General features: G+C 33.9%; 2 protein-coding genes across 2 annotated transcripts in view; one reads left to right on the forward strand and one right to left on the reverse strand.

Annotated features, from left to right (window-relative positions):
* The window catches only part of LOC108968808 (zinc finger protein 431), a 191,190-nt gene that overhangs the window by 112,115 nt on the left and 59,183 nt on the right, over nt 1-19,892 (forward strand). The gene's annotated exons all lie outside the window — the stretch shown is intronic.
* The window catches only part of LOC108968758 (glycine-rich protein 1-like), a gene marked incomplete at its 3' end in the record, with an annotated part of 13,622 nt that continues 2,516 nt past the window's right edge, over nt 8,787-19,892 (reverse strand). The window contains exon 2 of the mRNA XM_018932990.1: nt 8,787-9,735. Coding sequence (XP_018788535.1) covers nt 8,787-9,454 — 668 coding nt within the window. The remainder of the gene's footprint in view (nt 9,736-19,892) is intronic.

A 19,892-nucleotide genomic window follows, 5' to 3' on the forward strand; every position in this document is an offset into this window, starting at 1 on the left:
ATATTGCCAAGGGAACTATGTCACTTAGGAAAAATATAAGAACACACAAGCCATGAATGTCAGCGAATTAGTATGTTTCTTAAATGCGAGTATGCGAGTAAGGTTTTTTTTCCTAACCACGTGAATATTATCAAAATGTTTCTTATAAAAGATGAATGTATATACATATGTATTTCTTACAAAATTATCTTCAATATTTTTTGGATCTCTGTGACATTTTCAATATAAAATTACTGATATTTCTTCTTTATATTTATTATATAAAATATAATAATATTATTACTAAAAATAAAAATGAATTTCAAAAATTTCAATTTATTTCAAAATTTTGCAAGTCTTCTACATATATAACCATTCATCATGCTTAGCAAGCTTAAAATTATTTTTAACATGCTCAAGGCAAAGCGCCAAGCAATTTAGTGTGCACACAAAATCGATTAAACGCGTTGACATCGGATTGTCAGTAACTCCGTAAATTTCTATGTTTAGTGAGAAAATGAACAATTAATGGCACTTGCCAAATTTAATTAGTTTCATTGGAAAATACAAAATTATTTGTATTACGTTTTTGAGGGTCACCTGATATCGACTAAATGTGGGAGCTTGTGAAAATTGCAATAATCTTATGCAAAATGTGGACAAAATTAAATATCGCACACAAAATTTAATGAAGTTTCTTTTTTGAATAATTTCACTAATCGTGAAAATTGTCGAATGTCGTTCATGTACTTCAGAAAGAAAAAATTAAAAAGTCTTACTACTTTTTGCCCCACAGTGGTATTCACTAAAACCGGGCATAACACGTCGAATCGTATACGCACTCACCGGTATTTCTAAGGATTACTTAGCAAACAAGTAATGGAGTTTATACCCAGTCTCATAATTAAAATTATTATTTCGAACATTTCTCAACAACATAATTTGCATAGTTAATTATATAGAAAGCGCAGTGCGCAATAATAATAAAAACAGGTGTTGAACCGACTGTCAAAAAGTTTAGAATAGACGACTTTTCAAGTTGCCAAGCTGAGACTCTAACTTCATAAAGTAAAGTTTAATACTTTTTTTTTTGTTTTAGACATGACAGTGCTCTTTTATTTTCATACTCGTAGATTTATTTTTTGTATACAAAACAGATTACTATGTTTCATTTCACTTTTTATAAAGCTACATATTTCTTCCTCCTTATTGGCGCTGCATAATTACGCCGACTAAAATGTTACGTAATTTTGTTAGTTGCATGCTTTGGAATTTTGAATTTGGAATGAGGTTGCGTAAACTCACTTTCTTGCTAAATATTATTTTTTTTTTTAGAAACTAGTTCTATTAAAGAAGTTATTATGCAAATAAATTAGAAATTTTTTTGGTAAAAACGAAAGAAAATGTACGTCTGCTGGAATAAGCTGTGCTCCCAAAGTAGGATATATTTCGCTGGCAAGTTTGTTTTCTCCATAAACAAAATTCGTTATGTTTGCAGTGAAGTCGATAACGAAAACAAAAAGGCATGGAATTATTATTCACTGGTACTTCTTTGATCCCCGTCGAAACTTATGTGAAGTTAATTAATTTCTTTCACCTAAGAAAAATTTTGAAGCTTCTGAACTATTTTCTTCTAACCTCTTGTATGACTTATGATCAAGAACGATCTTTGCGGAATAAAAATGCTTAACGCTGGTTCTGCGAATTAGTGCCTAGAAGTGTTAAATCTGCAGTCTTTCAAATATATGTATGTATATATTAAAAAAAATAGTGAAGCTTATAAACTAAATTACGAATCTTGGCTTCCAACATAACTTTGAAGTTGTTGATTATTTCATGCGCATACACATGTAGACTCATTCCCGAAGACATAAGGTTACATCAACTTTTGGCGTTGGACCGCGTGCACAAAACTTTTTCTGACATTTAATTTACAAAAATTTTTTGAAAAAATTAATGCCAGTAATTGACTATGATTTATCAGTTTGTTTGAGCTTGAGTGTGTATATTCTTCTTCTTTATGTAATTAACTTACACTGCTTCGCACTCTGATTAAATCTTCTTTAATTTCATTCACGTTGCCCTGAAATCATAGAAAACTTTCCTCATACGATGCGTCTATTAATGACACATCGCTTTAAATGATCGTGTTGGCATCAGAGAGATACCAGTGGAGAGTGATCTCATGTATCGACGAAACACATCTTGTACCAACACATCAAATACCATAATCTATTGGCAAAATGACGTAGAGCAGCGATTGCAAAAAAGGAGTTGAAAGTTGCTTAACAATATAGTTGACGACCCTAACTTCATCAAATGTATCATTACCGAGAATGAGAAGCTAAATGTCACATCAAAACTGCCCAACAATCTATTGAAGAGCACAAAAATTAAGCAAAACAATAAACCAAGGTCGAAAGAAAATCAAGGTTACGTTCATTGTTTTCTTTGATTACCCTGATGTGGTTCACCTTGAGTTCATTCCACAAGGTTAATGATCAATGAAAATTATTACTTGGCCATTTTGAGGCGTCTGCATGAAGCTAAGCGATAATGCACTGTCACATTCTAGTATGATTGTACTGACTTTTTGGCCAAACATAAAGGGTGAGTCATCCGTCAGTCACCATAGTCACCAGATTTGGTGACTTTTTTCATGACCTCGAAACTGCGAAATGTGCTGCGACGAAGGCGCCATGAGTTCATTGAAGCCATTCAATGTTATTTGATGCAGGCATTAAAGGTCATTGCAGACGGAACTTATAACAAGTGTATCGGGAATTAGATTAAGTGTTTGTATCGGTTCGAAAGGAGAGTATTTTGAAGGCCTTAATTATTTTTTTATTTTTATTAAAATTTGTGAAAATATATTTTTTTTGTCAGTTCTGCTTCAATTTTACTCATATTATTAAAAAAGAGTCAGTATAATAAATTTGTCATTTTAGGCGTGAGTTATAAGTACTTAAATCACATATGGTATATAGCTTTTAGTATGAATAAATATCGAGTCTTTAGGAATACTACCGTTCTGCGGAAGTTCTACAGACCGGGCGATAAGTTGTTTCAGTTCTAGGTAATTACTTAGTTGTATTGCGTGCAGAGGATATTGCCAAGGGAACTATGTCACTTAGGAAAAATMTAAGARCACACAAGCCATGAATGTCAGCGAATTAGTATGTTTCTTAAATGCGAGTATGCCCTTAAAGCCTTCCTTCCCTTCCTTAAGCTTTAAAAACTTATGATTGGACTCCCAAGTGAAGCCACTATACCAATTTGCTAATATTAGACCACCTTCAATGATTACATATACAAATTTCAAGCAGGCAATTTGAAGAGTGCTCTCTAACCCAAAGAATCTACATCCGCGTTGCCAACCACAGCTAAATGGTGCATAATTTTCACAAATGCAATTTTTCACTCAATTAAATATGTTAATGAACAACAAATTTGAAGCGAAATTGCTAGCAGCATTTGGCATGGCATTAACTGAAACAAAAGCAACAACCGCTGAGCAACCGCCAAGCATAATAGCAAAATAATAGTAGTAAAAGTATGCAAATGCAGTCCAATTACGAGCAAAATTGTGCGACACGGCACACCCACCAGCCAGAATTATGTGAATGTGATTGCGTATGCAGCGCAGAGTAGACTGACTAGCTGACCGTCGCTAAGTGAACGTTAACGGTAATGTTGCACTTGGTTGAACTAAACTATGACCACGCATAAATTGACTATGTTAATATTTGTTGCTTGTTATGAACGCTTATGGTCGGCCTATGGCACGTGTGCGGGTGGCTACGTCATGGCGTATACGTCACCAAAAGCATGCTGTCTTAAAATATATGTAAATACTAAAGTGGCCATATTATTATTGTTACATAACTTAGGCTTAATTAAATGCAAATTGTTATTGGCAAATGCGAAACGAAATCTTAAATTAATGCAGCACGGTAGTCACGTATCTAGTTATGCATGTATAAATGGTATACATTTGCTTTGGTTGGTAATTTATTCACCTGCCATGCTTTTAAGGCCTGTTCTCGGGCACAAAAAGGGAAAATAAAAGACCTCAGTCGGCCAGTAATTCTATGCTAATGCTAGTTAAAATTATTAATATATTATTTATGACCAAAAGCAATACATGTGAACTCGATAAAATATGCAAATTTTGTCTGCCAAAAACAATAAATAGAAATAAAACTACAAAAATCAAAATAAAAACTAAAATGTTAAAAAAATCTGAAATCAGTCACCACAATATTTACATATGTGTATTTGTCTGTATGTCTTTGATGTTATTTGTGTATATGTAGGTCACAAAAAATTTACCACAAACCTGTTTGCGGCTTCGAAGTAAACAAATACATCTTTCAATCGCTTTATAAAGTGATTTTTAATTTTTGTTTTGCCGCTTTAGAACTGCGGATGTGCTACTCATTAGGATAAACAATATTTTTTACACATATTATAGATTTATAGCTTTTATAGTTAATCGAATTGTACAAAAGATATAAAAATGCATTAGAATACTGGTCTCACCCCACATATTATTTGAAATTAACTAATTTTATTAAAATCAAATTTTAATTCCTTAAAGTCGGATAGGCATTAAAGAAAGTCACATTTTGACTTTTCTACTCAAAACAAACAGGATAATTTCTTGTATTTTATATACTGTTATTTTGACAAATTTTCAAGTTTTGTCTGTTGCGTTTGCTACTAGAGAAGTGACCTTTCAAGCGTGTAGAGTGAGAAGTAGTGACATGCTTCGCAACTATAGAGTACGATCAATCGCAAGCTCGGAGCGCAGGTATTTCCGATTTCCGAAATTTATCGCGAACGGACGCTGTCTTGACTGCAGGGCCTAATGCACAATTTTAAATCAAGAAAACTGATTAAATAGTTCGAAAGTGAAAAAAATATTTGTTTGTAAAATTTATACCACTTGTTTATAAATAAGTCGAATAAGTTCAACCTTTAATAAGTAATTAAAAAGCGGAGAAAAAATCTTAAACATTAGGCCGACTAGTTTTTTGTATAATGAAATACCTTTCTTGGTAAATGCAAGAGTTTAAAAGTACTTTTTTCGAACGTTGAAATTTTTAAAATTCATAACTCCAAACGTTTTGTATTCAAAAAAAAAAAAAAAAAAAAAAAAAAAAAAAAAAAAAAAAAATATATATATATATATATGCCAAAAATGTTGCCTCAATAAATAAATATCAGAATAACAAAAAAAAAATATTTTTTAGGGAAAAAAGTTTTTGTGTCAAGTTTGATTGAGAAGACCCACACAACTGTGACCAAAAAATGGTAAAACTTTTTAATTTTAATTTCTCACCAAATCCCATTCTTCGAAATATTTTTTTCTGCATTGGTATGACCATCAGAGACATTTGTGACAAATGTCACATCAAAATAATTATTGTTGTTTAGTATGCGGTTGTCTTTCTGAGGTATATAAGGTACATTTGGCGACTTTTATAATGAAGGAAGTTATTCAACAAAAAATTTTGTGTGCGATATCAAATTTGTGGCGCCGAAACGTTTAGAATGTTTGAAAGGAATTCGATCGTTATTGTATGTCGCGAGCAAGTGTTTTTGATTGATACAAGTTATTCAAAGAGGGTCGAGAACGCGTTGGCGACGAACCACGTCCAGGGCAGATCAACATTAACTGATGATGAACACGTCAATAAAATAAAGGAATTAGTACTTAAGAATCGAGGATTAACAGTCAGAGATCTTACAGTGAAAACCATTTTGAAAGAAGATTAGGGCCTAAGTAAAGTCAAAATGACTCACATTTTTCGAAAAATAGCGTCGCGTTAACATTTGTTAAATAATACCTTTCTCTACCAGGATGCCATGAAACGTCTTTATTTATTACTGGGGTTGAGTCATGGATCCATGCCTACGACCGAAGCAGACGTTCAAACGGCCGAATATCGAGACAAAGGTGAGCCGAAGTCGCAAAAACCACGTTAGAGCAGTTCAAAGATTTAGATTATGTTGACAATTTTCTTCGATTATCTAGATGTGGGGCACTTTGAATTTCTTTTGACTAAACTGTCAACAAGGAAGGAAGGACGCGACGCTATTCATAAAAAGAAGCCTGAATTATGAGCAGAAAACTCTTGATTTTTGCACTGCGATAATGATTTAGCTCTGTGTGACTTATGGCTGCTCAGCAAATTCAAACGGCCGCTCCGTGGAAACCATTTTGAGTCCGTTAAAGATATTGAATGTTAAGCACTACGCGCATTGGAGGATTGTAAAAAACGTTGACACAATTGTATTGGGGCCCAGGGGGACGGAGGGGAGGACGAGAAAGATTTTGAAGAGAATATTAAACATTTTGAAATTATGAAAAAAGTCTTACTGTTTTTGCTCATAGTATTATATGCCCAATATTTTACATGAAATGATATGCAAATTTGGATGGAATGAAAAATATATACTTTATTGGATCTCTGATGTTTCCTCTTGATTATTACCAACATTAAAAACAAACGTTTACAATTGTCGAAATTTAAACTTTAAATTAACTTTTAAATTTAAACTAAGAAACTTTTTTTTTTTTTTTTTTGAGACATTTTATGAAAACTTAAATTACAAACACTATGTACTTTATATTGCATTTTTTTGTACCAATATGTTTTTTTACAGCGTAAACTCACATTGCCTTAATAATAACACATATTATTAAGTAAGTACACTGAGATCAAAAGTAATATGCAGCACAAAATATTGATATCATAACTAGTAGACCGGCAACTGTACATTAGTTGCCTTAACTATATAGTAGCAGCGCCTGTAAGCAATTAGATGACTAGTTAATGCATTTATACTTGTTGTCAGAATGAAACTGGCTTGAGAAAGATTATATCTCCATTTATATTTTGAAATCTTTTATGGAAATATGTAAAAAAAATTATGTATGTCTTTTTATGATTTAGATATTATTTCCACCTCTCACAAAGTGAAATCCACAACAATATCTTTCCTATCCTACTAAAGAGCTTCTGATATTACTTTAAAAACTGCTATAGCAGCTTATACATATACATATAAACAATGTGACTTGGACAGTTCTGAATACTTCTTCAAGGGTATTCAGAGGAGTCTGGAAACAATATAATGACATATGATAAGCTTCTGGCATTTAGTATTTATAAATGCTGTACGAGTGTATGAAACTGATTTGAAGATGTAATTGACCGAATGATTAAAAAATTATCTGGTAAGCCCTGTTGCGACTGAATCATAATCATATTTTTTTTTTTTTTTTGCGGTTGAGGGGTGAAATATGCCATCCTCATCATCAGTGCCGCCGTCACATCAACAGTATGTGCCAATTGCAGGCCATTAAAAATACTCCCTTTAAGCAACCGTCGCCCACCCTGGGACCACATTTGCATTACTTGATTTACTTGATGGAATTGAATCATATTTAGACCCCCCAATTACAAAATCGAATAGTTATTTGAAATTACTCAAAAATATATTAAATATTTTTTTTTATGTATTTCACTTAATGCAATCTATTATTGCAGCTTTATTTACATTTTAGTGCATACATTTTGCACATAAATAATATTTCTAATTAACTCTGATTTGGACTTTTTTACATATTTTTTTCTCGCCAAAAATTGGTTTAAAAAAATCACGAAACACAAAATTTACTTCTCCCCTTAAATGTCAGCAGGCTTATCAGCTACCTATATAGTCGCATATATTCTTAAAACACTTTGCGGGCTGTCGCAATGACCGGAATAAAGTCTAATTTGTATGTATGCGCTGAGTAATTTAAATGTTGCTTAATCTCGCAAAAAGAACCAAAACGACTACACAACCACTTTTAGCCGAAAAGGAATTCTCTTAGTGCAGCACGTTTTGGCCACTCACTTTTGGCGTTTAGAAAGAAACAAAAAAATAATGAAAAATGACAAATTTCGGGCAATTAAAAGTAGTGTGCAGATTGTTGCCAACTGGATTTGCAACTTTGTTTTTGTTGTTTTTTATTATTATTTTTTTTTGTTTTTATAAGCAGTGCTATTTAAAAAATTGATTATCCTTGATTGCATCTTCTGTTGAGATATTGTTGTCTCTCCTTTATAATATTTAAATATTTTTTTCTGATTTTTTTATAATTTTTGTATATTTTTAATTTTTTTTTTGATAAATTGCTTATTTGAAAATTAACTCAATTCGCTAGTTTGTTAAATTCGTATAAAATGTGTATCTAAATGTCGATTTCTGCTTGACAGAAACAAGTTCGTTGCTTAAGTCTTTCGTAAACATTCTTAACATTGGCTGTAAACTCCGGTGGCGGTCAGATTACTTTGTTTATGTGTGTATTTTTTTTGGAATATTGGCAAGTCAGCAGCAAATATCACTAATTAATATATAGATATATATATGTGTGTACACATACATACTTATACAAAGCAAAAACCAAAAATATATAAACAAAAACCTCAAATGATAGCGCATGCTGCCACACGTTAGCTGCCAACGCCACATGTACAGCTTAGTTAAACCGCTCATTTTTCAAAATTATTGGCTTTTGTCTATTTTTTGAACTGTTTTCAGCCAAAACCGCTTTTTCACTACAATTTTTTTCTAACATATTTCATCGTTTTTCATTAACGACTTTATCTTTTTTTAACGGCAACACCACTTACAGTACATATATTTGCTTTAGAACGTGTTGCTTCCACTCCATAAACAACGGCGTTGAAGAAGAAGCGCAAAAAAAAACGCCAAAAAATAATAATAATTTTACAGAAAACGTCACTCACCTTGTTCGCAAATTTCCGTTGCGTGTGTTGTTCAATGTTTTTGCGGCCAATTTGAAGCTGCTGCTGCCGCCACTGCCGCCGACACCACCACCTGCACCACCGCCGCCGCCCAGTCCGAGGCCACCATTACTACCGCTATTTAGCTGGCTGGCGCTCGTGCGCGGCAAGCGTGGATTACCGGCGCCGGTACGCACGGACGCACCAACACCACCACCACCACCACCACCACCGATGCCAGCGCCAGCACCGCTATTGCCATTACTGCCGGCTGCAGCAACGCTACAACTATTGCCGCTTAACACCGCTAAGGTGCAGACGAGCAACAGCAGCGCGATGGTGAGCGAAGACCGTTTGTTGTTGCGACAACAAATGGCAAGCCCACCGTCGCGTTTATTGTTGGTGTCAGCGTTGATGCGCGGCGTTTTGCTATTATTGCTTTGCATCTTTGTAATTTTTGTTGCTGTTGTTGTGGTTTGTGTTGTTCTTGCTTTCGTTGGTAAGAACCAGTTCTTGGCTGCGTGCTGCTGTTGCTTTGCAGCTGGCAGCAGTTGTTGTGCTTGTCGTCGTTGTGGCTGTTGTGGTGTTGGCTTATAACTGGCGTGCTGCTGCTGCTGTGCTTGTAGTTGTTGCTGTTGCTTTTGCTGCTGCTTGGCCTTTAAGGCCGGCATATTGCTGTGTAAGTTCGATTATTCGAATGTTGCTCTTCAATTTTTTGTTTCACGCACGTTTCCTTTCTTATTTTTGTGATTGTTTTTTTGCACTTTTTTCTTCTTATTCGTCACTTCTTGTTTTAACACGCCGCGTTTACACGTTTTCTTTTCACAATCATTCAAAATTAATCTGTGCGCGTACACTTATTGTTGTAATTGTAATTTGTATTTGCTTGATTTTTTTTTTTTTTAATTAGTAAAATTTGCAATACATATATTTAACAAACGCACTGAAGTGACTGTAAGTAAAAAATAAACATATAAAAATAAAAATAGAAAAAATGAATGGTCTAATGACTCGGCTTTATTTCTTTCATCTTCCATTCTTCGGTGGACTTGTGAACTTCTACCTATTTTTATGGTATTTTTTAATTTTATTTTGATAATAGCAAGGAGCAAATTCTATTTGTGATAATCAAAAATTATTATATGTTCAGAATTAGTTGGTTTGCTTTGCTATTTCTCTTTGATGATAGAGCTTTATTCAAGTCCGTGATTTGCATTTTTCAGAAAATACCGAAAAAATAGTTTCTGCAAAATTGAAATTATAGCAAATGAGCGCGATAATTAAATGAGGTATATATTCTTAATGCCCGAAAGTATTCAGTATCAAAATTCCTAACCAGAAGTAAAAATAAAAGAGTCAAAAGCGCTCTGTTTCTCCCAGCTGATTTTTCATGATCGATTTTTAGTTATGATAGACAGGACAAGTGAACTGAAACTGACTAAATTTTTGATACATAACCTTGGCATATTTCCATAACAATAACAACACCAAAGATTTGTATATTTAAATTTCATCGTCTCTTTTGACTAAATATCCGCTATTAACCCATTTCTCTTATTAATGTTAAGAAATTTAAAAAATGTGAAGATTATTACTCAAATGTGAAAACATTCCTTTAAACTAGCTACTGCTTCTAAACTTTAATATCAAAATCACCGAACGAGTTTTAGTATACAATTTAAACTTATTTATCCGCCAAGTGAGATTAATCTTATACAACTTAGATCCCTCATAGATATGTAATCAATTGGACCAGACGGCTTTAACATATTGTTGCTAAGGTATCTAGGATCGGAGAGATCAGATATTTAATCCGAATCTTCAAACCTACTTTCATATAGCCGATGTGTGGAAAGTCGAAAAACTGGGCAATGAAGGAAACTGGCCAACCATCCGGAGTAATATCGCCCGATAACTCTCCATATTCCAGTAGTGAAGGCACTTGAGACTTTGCTAACCCTGACATTAACTCACTATCTGCCTCTAGCAGAACATCAACATTCTGGAAAGTGCATAATACCATCACAGCGCTAGCGTTATAAACGCCTAGATAGTTCGTGGCCTAAATAACAAATAACCCTTAGAGGGGACGATCTTAGTAGAACATTACTAGAAGATACTAAAAAATCTATGCTCTCCCCATTGCTGAAAAAGCGGATCATGAACCGCCTAAACGGTTGGCAATTATTCGTACTACGTCTCTAGGTCACAGTTCTGATTGTATGATTTTGACGTGAGATAGTGTGATTAATGGCATGTGTTTGTAAGTAAACAGTTATCTCACCGCTCTTTCTTGGTTCTTTTCTGCAAGAAGCTATACACTCTACCTCACTAAATTCATAACGACCATATTCACGAACTGGTTTAAAAAAGTACAGTATAGAGCTAAAATTCCTACCGTTCACAAACCCAGTATTGAGTAGTCGAAAAAGTCTTTTCGTATTTTAGATGTCGTTGCAGTCGTATATCTTCAGTGCTACCAATAAGATTGTGTCTTGCCATAAAATTAAATTCCAGGAAGTTAAAAAAAAAAAAAGTTACCAAATGTTCAAAAATGAGTGAAAAAAATGAAGAAAAAGCTAAGAATGCCACGCAAGTCACCAATGAAATTTGTGAAGTTTACGGAGACGATGCTGTATTAGCGCATGTAGCACAACAAGGTTTCGCTCGCCTCCATTCTGGAAATTTCGATGAGAAAGAAGCCTCTTGCTCTGGTCGACCTATCGTTGAAAAAGTCGATGTAATTACTGAAAGATTGAGCAGGACCGTCACATGCTTAAATCATTTAAAAAATGTTGGCTATAAAAAGAAGCTCGAGATTTGGGCAGCACGTATGTTGTTTGTGATAAATTTAATGGACTAAATTAGCATCTGCGATTCTTTGCTGAAACGAAATGAAATCGAACCATTTCTGAAGCGAATGGTAACAGGAGACGAAAAATGGAATGGATGTGGAATGGAATGGAATGGAAAAAAGTGGATCAAATACGACAGTATTGTGCGAAAAAGATCATGGTCCAAGCCTGGTGAAGCCCAACAAATGGTCGCAGGATCAGGATTAATGCCTCGAAAGGTTATGCTGAGTGTTTGGTTGGAATGGAAAGGAATCATCCACACTATCCACTGGAGAAGCTCTCTCCAGCTCGGTGGAATGATTGATTCTACATTTTACTCTCAACAACTCTTTGAGAGTGAAGCAAGCTACCGAAAAAAAAGTCCAGAACTGATCAACAGAAAGGGCTTCGTCTTCCATATGGATAACGCTAGACCACACACAACTTTGATGACTCGACAAAAACTGGGAGAGGTTGACAGCGAAGTTTTGCTGCATCCACCATATAGCCCTGATCGTGACCCATCGGACTACTCATTGTTTCGTTCAATGCAGAACTCTTTTAATGAGTTAAATAAAGAATAAAGTTGGATTCAAGAAAAGTCCGTGAAAATTACTTGCCACAGTTTTTTACGAAAAGACTTTTGCGACTATCCAATATTTTAGGTGCCACACTTGACAGCCTGTGGTTTTTGTTTTTGGAAAATAATTGGTTTTGCATCTAGTTTCTGCCTGTTGTTGTTATTATTATTGTGGTAATTAAGCACATTCATTATTTTTATTTACTTAATTTCTGCACAATCAATTGATTTTTTGGTGAAACTAGTTGTCTACACCACCATACATATCGCTTATAGACAACTACATAGATTAAATGACGCATAAACAATCATATTATTGGCAGATGTGTGTGTTAATTATGTACTATTGTGCATAGTTATGATAAACCCGTGCCGCTTCCCCCAATAATTTGAAATGTGTGAAACTTATTTATGTAAAGCAAAAGTATATTTAAACAGAACTTTAAGCAGACTTAGCTTTGGATGCTGTTGTTGCTACAGATTACAACGTTTCACACACATTTCATTACGTATAAACATATATCTTGATATTCCTTTCGTACGGCATGCATAATTAAATGCACTTTTGATGTCGCGAAAATTTTGAAATTTTTCAAGCCTTACTCACCAGACACTACGATTTTCTAAGCATTCTACATACAAACACACACACGCAGATGTATGAGATGCATGAGTATTAGAATGCCGTTTGTATAGTATTTAAGACATTTTTTTCTACTTCTTCGTGATCAGCGCTAACGCGCTCATTGAAATATTTCGGTAATAACTTAAAAGGCTGTCGTACAAATCTCATTTTGAGAAGTTGTTCGGCTGGAAATTGTGGTTTTTATGCGGTGCGTCGCTGCTGTCACTTCAATATTGCAGCACTGGCATGCTGTGTTTGTTAGTGTTGTTGCTGTTGCTATGAGTTTTATTGTTGTTTGTTTTTATTAGTGCCCAGTGTTTCGTTTGCCATTTGTGCAATGCGATATTCAAACATATCTATGATTTCAATTTTTGTTTTATTTTTGATTTTTTAATTTTTACTCTGCTGTTTGTTGTTTTTCTAATTTTTTTTCAACAATTCTGCATTCGTATTGAGTAAATGAATTTGCAAAGACTTAATAAAGTACAAATTAGCTGCTATAATAGCTGAAAGCCATAAACATTAGTAAAATGYCATTAAAGTGTCATGTGCGTCAAGTGTTAGTCTCTTTATTGTCTGGCACGCGGATGAGGAGAAAAAACAGAAACAAACAAAAAACTTTTATGCATAGAATTATGAATCTGTTTTTTTTTTTTTTTTATTGAACTGTTAATGTTGTTCTCTTGCAATGCGCTCTTTGACATGCCAATTGCGGTTAGCTTCATAATTTTATTTCAAGTGCAGTGAGCTGATATTGAGTAGATTGGAGCAGATGATTTCACGTTTTGGGCTGGTCGATTACCGTTACACTTGCTCCTGTGGGAATTTCTAAAGTCTAAAGTCTATGCGGACAATCCCGCTTCGATTCAGGACTTGGAGCAAAACATCAAATGTTCTAATAAATCATCAAAAATTGGGTCAATGGACGGACCATTTGCGACGTAGCCGTGACCAACATCTGCAAGAGATAACCTTCAAAAAATAAATGCCAATGTTACTTGATTTTTTTTTTTTTTTAAAGAATTTGGAACCTCATTTTGGATCACCATATACATTCCCTCCGTTCGTCTGTCTACCTGTATATTGACAAACCTAGACCCTCAGTTTGTAGGTTATCCATCTGAAATTTGCACAAGTTCTTTTCGTCGCCAGAAGATGCTCATTTTCGGAACATCCGATATCGACACCACTATAGCATTTACATAACTGGCCTACAAACTGAATGATCGTAATTTTTTCATTTAACAAGATATCTTCAAGAAATTTGGCATGCATAATTGCCTAAAGCATCGGTGTAATTTCCGAGGAAATTGCTCAGATCGAATGTCTACAGCATATAGCTAGCATGCAAGCTGAACGATCGCAATCAAGTAATGGTAACGAACCCTTTTGTTTTTGTATTTGTGAGCACTGTTACATCTTCGTTGCAACCGGAGTTACCGACGAAATGTGAGTAGGGCTACCCTACAAAATGGAATTCTCTCTCCTCTTCTATGTGTCCTCGTCGTTAACGACCAGCTTCAAAAACTTGAATTTCTTGAACTTAAATTTACTACGAGTTGACGCAGGTGTATCTTAGCGTCGTAATAACTTGGGCAGTCATAAATGGTCACGCCATCAACTCAAATAAAATCGAGATGGTTTTATTTACTAGAAGATAGAAGATCCCGTTGTCAGCGCTGACGCATTTGGTATACATGCAACCGGCGGATACTTGTACTAGACGATCGATTGGCTTGCACTAGTCTAGAGGAGTCATTAGAAAAAGGTAGGGTTTCTCTGCGAAAGTGGTCCTCTATGACACTATAGTCAAGCCCATTATATTCGGTGTAGTCTGTATATAGTGTAGAGAAGCAGCCGTTGGCAGAGAGAAGCAGTGGGCTTCTTTACAGCACGGTCAAAGCTTGAGAGAAAGTTGGTGGAGGCGTTTACTGCCAGGAACTCTCCATAAACTCCAACTTCAGACTTCCTGACTTTAACGTTTTTTATGTTTTTGTTTTGTTTACAATAATATAATATCATAAATAGATAAATGTTATGTATATATTTCCTCTTTTTTATGTAATAAATATACATCCAAATTCGTATCTTCAAATTTTATTATTTTTAAATCTTATTCGTTTTCAAGATAATCTTCTTCTCGTCTCCTTAATTTTAGCCAATAATAATATATCAATGTTTATATAATTTATACTAGTTCCAGTCCACGTTTGATTTCTTAGAATTTTAAGCGAACGACAACGCAAAAAAAACGCATAACCACGACTTTGACAAATTATTTGGATTTTTGACACAACATAAACAGTAACAGTTGGTGAGCGAAATATTTTTTTGATTAATCCCCGATCATTAACCACCAGCTGTGCTATTGGTGCTGACCGTTGGCTGCAACAAGTGAGAGTAGTTACGAAGGCATATACGCATATGTTACATTTTTAGAATATGTGATCAACGACTTTCATTATGCATATTTTAAACCATTTGGTGGGGCATGAGCAATAATTATAGTTATTATATTTTTCTCTGGTTTTAAATAGCTTTGGTCTCTTTCGATGAAGTAGTTTATTTGCGACTAGTGAGAGGTTATATTTTAGGTCGAGTTTAAAATGTCATACTAAAAAATTAAAATCTATATATTTTTGTTAGGTCTATCTATTAATAATTGCAATATAATGAACTAATTTATTTCAATTTTTTCAATTATTACTTAATGCTTAAAAATGTTTTCAGTTTGGTAGTAAAGTGAGTAAGGTGGAATTTTATGAGATAGTAAGTTAAACATTTATAAAAACGACACAAAATTTATAATTTTTTTTTTTTTTAATTTACATATAAAATTTATACTTATTTTTTTAAAAAGGTTACCTAATTCTGTTGACTAACTTTTTACTAATTTCTGCATTATGTATGTTATGTGTGTTATGTGTGTATACTATAACTGAAAAGAGAGACTTTTATATCAATATCAACATTAGAAAAGTATGTCTGTCGTTAGGCGATTTTAACGAATTTGAACAATTGTTCATTATTATCAAAAATTAGAACCTATGTTTGCTGCATTTATTTCAATGAAAGACTTCTTCAAAGAAAGAAACAAAACATAAGTGTCCAGCTAGGAAACACGTGATGCTTAGCTGCATTCAAGAAGACCCTACTTATATTTAAACTTACTCTTACTTACGAGAACATCCTCCATGCCATTTTATCAAGATTAGTCCTACACTACCAACCAGCAGTTGGACATAAAGAATGAAGAATGCTAGGCTAACGAAAATCGTAATAATTAATATACGAAAGCTGGGGTAATTTGTGGAACGATTTCAATAATTTTGGCATTAAACTAATATAACTTATGTATTGTCCCATATATATGATTGAAAGTCACGCGACTAGGAACTGAATTGATGCTAAACCAGTTTTGTTATTACTATATATTTTCAGAAATATTATACGTACTTTGTGAGTTTTATTACTTAAATCCTTATATAAGATATATGGGAGTTAAGGGATGTATTGACCAGATTTTATCTATTTCAGGCACAAGAATACATTATTATCAGAAAAATATTATCTCCGCTATGCATTTTGATATCTTACATATTGATCGATATATGTGGCATAAAGTCAATCGGGGGGTTAAAAGTATTTATATTAGATATATATCATAAAATGATTATCTTCGCATTTTAATGAAATGCTATATCTCACAGATTAATTGATATTTTCGGGAAAAAAGTCAACCATAGGCACTGAGGGTCCCATATTCGACATATTGGCGCTTCCAAGGCTGTAGTCCGGTTTTTATTTTAAATTTTGAGTCAATCTTCACATAAATTCATTAGTTTTGCAGTTTTCTCCGATTTACTCATTGCTCTTTGATTTGTTTGCAGAAAAGTGAAAGAATAAAACCGAATTTAAATTTTATTAAATAGTTTTTCACGCGGTAACATATCAATGTTATAATAATGTTGGGTTCCCAATTTGGTCGAAATTGGTTGATTAGCTCTTGAGATATGGAGTTTCCCCTAAGGATGGGCGAGGTCACAGCCACTGCATAATTTTGGTACCGATTCTTATTAAATGAAGCCGTAGCATATAAGATGTGAATTGTATGCCTCTGACACAATTGTTTGTTTGTTTGTAGATTCATCGTACTTGTAATATATTATAATATAACCCTTACAATATGGGTAGTTGGCGTGGTTTTTAACCGATGATACGAATTTTCGCTATGTCGGAGGAAGTGACAGAAGAATATTTCTTCAGAAAAAATCAAATAGTACAGTCTTTCCAGAAAAAATATTTCAACAAATTTATATAGTTTTCTTTATGCATTTCTCATACTAATTAATTATTATTTTGAAATCAACCTTTATTTATACAAGGTGCTTTCCAAAGTAAACAGGACTTAGAAAACAAAAGAACAAATGGTTCTTTTTATTAGTCTCCTTCTGCTTCAATACAGCTTTTTGCACCTTTTTTTTCCAAAAGCATGTCGAACGAGTGTTTTAACTCGATGGCCGGTATGGCCGCCAGTATGCCGGTGCAAGCCTTTTGAACGGGCTCTATGTGTGCATAACGCTTTCCTTTCATGGGCAGATGTATTTTTCCAAAAAGAAGAAATCACAGGGTCCCATATCAGGTGAATACGGGGAGTGGTTAATGATGAAAATGTGATTTTTGTTCAAATAATCGTCCTTCGAGTGTTGGATTGTAAGCAATTTTTGGTCGTCAGTCAATTTGTGCGGTACAAACCTTTCGTAAGCCAAAATATTAGGTCAGAATGTGATAAGTTAATGTTTTGGAGATATCCAATCCCATTTCCATGAATTTCAATGGCTGATTTTTGATGAATTCACGCACAGTTTTGATGTTGGCTCTTTATTCGAAGCTCATTTCCGCACCGATAACACAAACATACTGACACTTAACACGCAATAACTTCACTTCCAATAGCTGAAACGTCATGAGATTCTTACTGGACAATCGATAAAGATAGCAGACTCTAACGCACAAGTCGACATACAGATGGCGCCACCAATGGGCGCTAGATTCAAAAAGTCCTGTTTACTTTGGAATTCACCTTGTATATACATATATGTTTTATTTTTTAAAAGTTGTTAATTTTTTCATACTAAACTTTTAAATTTTTTTGTTTTAAATTGTTTAATTCCACTTTTAAATTTAATTTTTTTTTATTTGGCTGAGCATATTAGGAAACTTGATAATTATTCAAATTTTCGGTTTATTTCTTTTTTTCATTATATTATTAGTCCATAAACTAGATTTGTTAATTAGAAAACGAACTATATTTCTTGTCTTCTGCTAGTAGTAACAAGCAATATATTATCTATAATTAAATTTTGTATTATTTTTCATTATTCGTAATTATAATAATAGTAATTATTTTTTATACTTTTTGTTTAATTATATATTTATATTTTATTTATTTTGTTTCATCCATCATTTTTCGCTTCAGAAGTTAAGCTTCACTTGATTCTAATGCCTAAATCGCATCTTCTCTTGCAACACACCACAATTATTAGCAAAGCCTTCGGCATCATCTGCTTTTAATTCGGCTCTAATACTCAACTGCGATCACATATTAATCATACGCAATCATGTCTAAGAAAACATTCTAAAATTTAACAGCACACATAAGCAGAACACTAAGTCACGTTCGCCACTTAACTACACACATACACATACACAAATAACTATTCAATGATTTGCAACGTCAACACTTTGGAAAAATAAAAGCAAAACACCGCAGGTTCCAAGTAAGACAGATTTAAAATGAAAAAAAAAACAGTTAAATAAAAAGCAAAACTAAAAGTTGAAATAAAAGCATAGGAAAATAAGAGAAAAAATCGCGCAAAAGAGTCTGCTGACGGCCAGTTTTGCAAACACACAAATTCTTAATAATTTTACGCTGCGACTGCTGTTGCTATGGTTGTTGCTGTTATTGCCGCTCGCTGCACATGCGGATTGCCAAATGGAAAATTGCAAATGCAATCGCAACCGGCGCAGCCAAAGCAGCCAAATGCAAATGTAATTCAATGCTAGACGCTGAATTTGAGTATCAAAGCGCTGGCACCGGCCATTCAGTCAGCCGCTCAGCCAGTCAACCAGCCAGCTAGCTAGCTAGCCGAAAGCCACTAGACTAAGCGACAAATAGACAACAGCGAGTGCATAGCCACAGCAGCAAAACAAACCAGCTAAGGCGGCATAAAGCCGTTTGGCATAAAAGCCACGAAATGAAAACATAATTAATTTCAAAAATGTACAGAATAATATTTAGTTAAGTCCACCAAAAAATGAAAAAATATAAAATTAACTATAAACAAAATAATAATAATAAATAAGAAATAGAGTTTTTGGTTAGCGGCGGCTATCAATTTCATTTGATTTTTGTGTTTCTGCGTCGCGGCATTTGAGACTTTCGGTTATGGCCGGTTGAGTGGCAGACTTAGACTTGGACTTAGACGTCTTTACTATGATTTACTTTAGTCGAACTGCTCAGTTTTCAGTTGTGACATGAGTTTTTTACGAGTTTTTGGCGTTTCTTCAACAGCACTGTAGTCATTTGTTGGCGCGCAGTGTTGGTGGCACTGCCGCCGTTGCAATAAACAGTGTATGTACTAGTAATATAGTATATACTGTCATATATTTATTTGCATAAGTATTTACTGCTTATTTACATATTTGCAGCGCGACATAATCTATTTATGCCACACTTTTTGCCACAGACTCACATACATACGCACTCATACATAAATATGCAGTCTTATGCACCCACAGACTTGGCGAGCGTTTGCGCTCCTGCGCATATTTATGCTGCAAACTGTATATATACAACATTTTCCGAATACCGGTTTTCATTATGCGCTAGTACTGATGTTTGCGTTGTTTACTTTTGTATAAAAAATAATATTTTTTTCTGGTAATTTTTCACATTTTTTCTAAAACAGTTATTTTTTACAGTAACTGAGATGGAAATTGTTATTAAAATGAAATTTCTACTTTCCACATTCAAAAAGTTCATCAAAAAATATTTAAATTTTTTTCAA

The sequence above is a fragment of the Bactrocera latifrons genome, unplaced genomic scaffold, assembly GCF_001853355.1.
Source record: "Bactrocera latifrons isolate USDA-ARS-PBARC rearing strain unplaced genomic scaffold, ASM185335v1 scaffold_23, whole genome shotgun sequence".
In the NCBI taxonomy this organism is placed as follows: Eukaryota; Metazoa; Arthropoda; class Insecta; order Diptera; family Tephritidae; genus Bactrocera; species Bactrocera latifrons.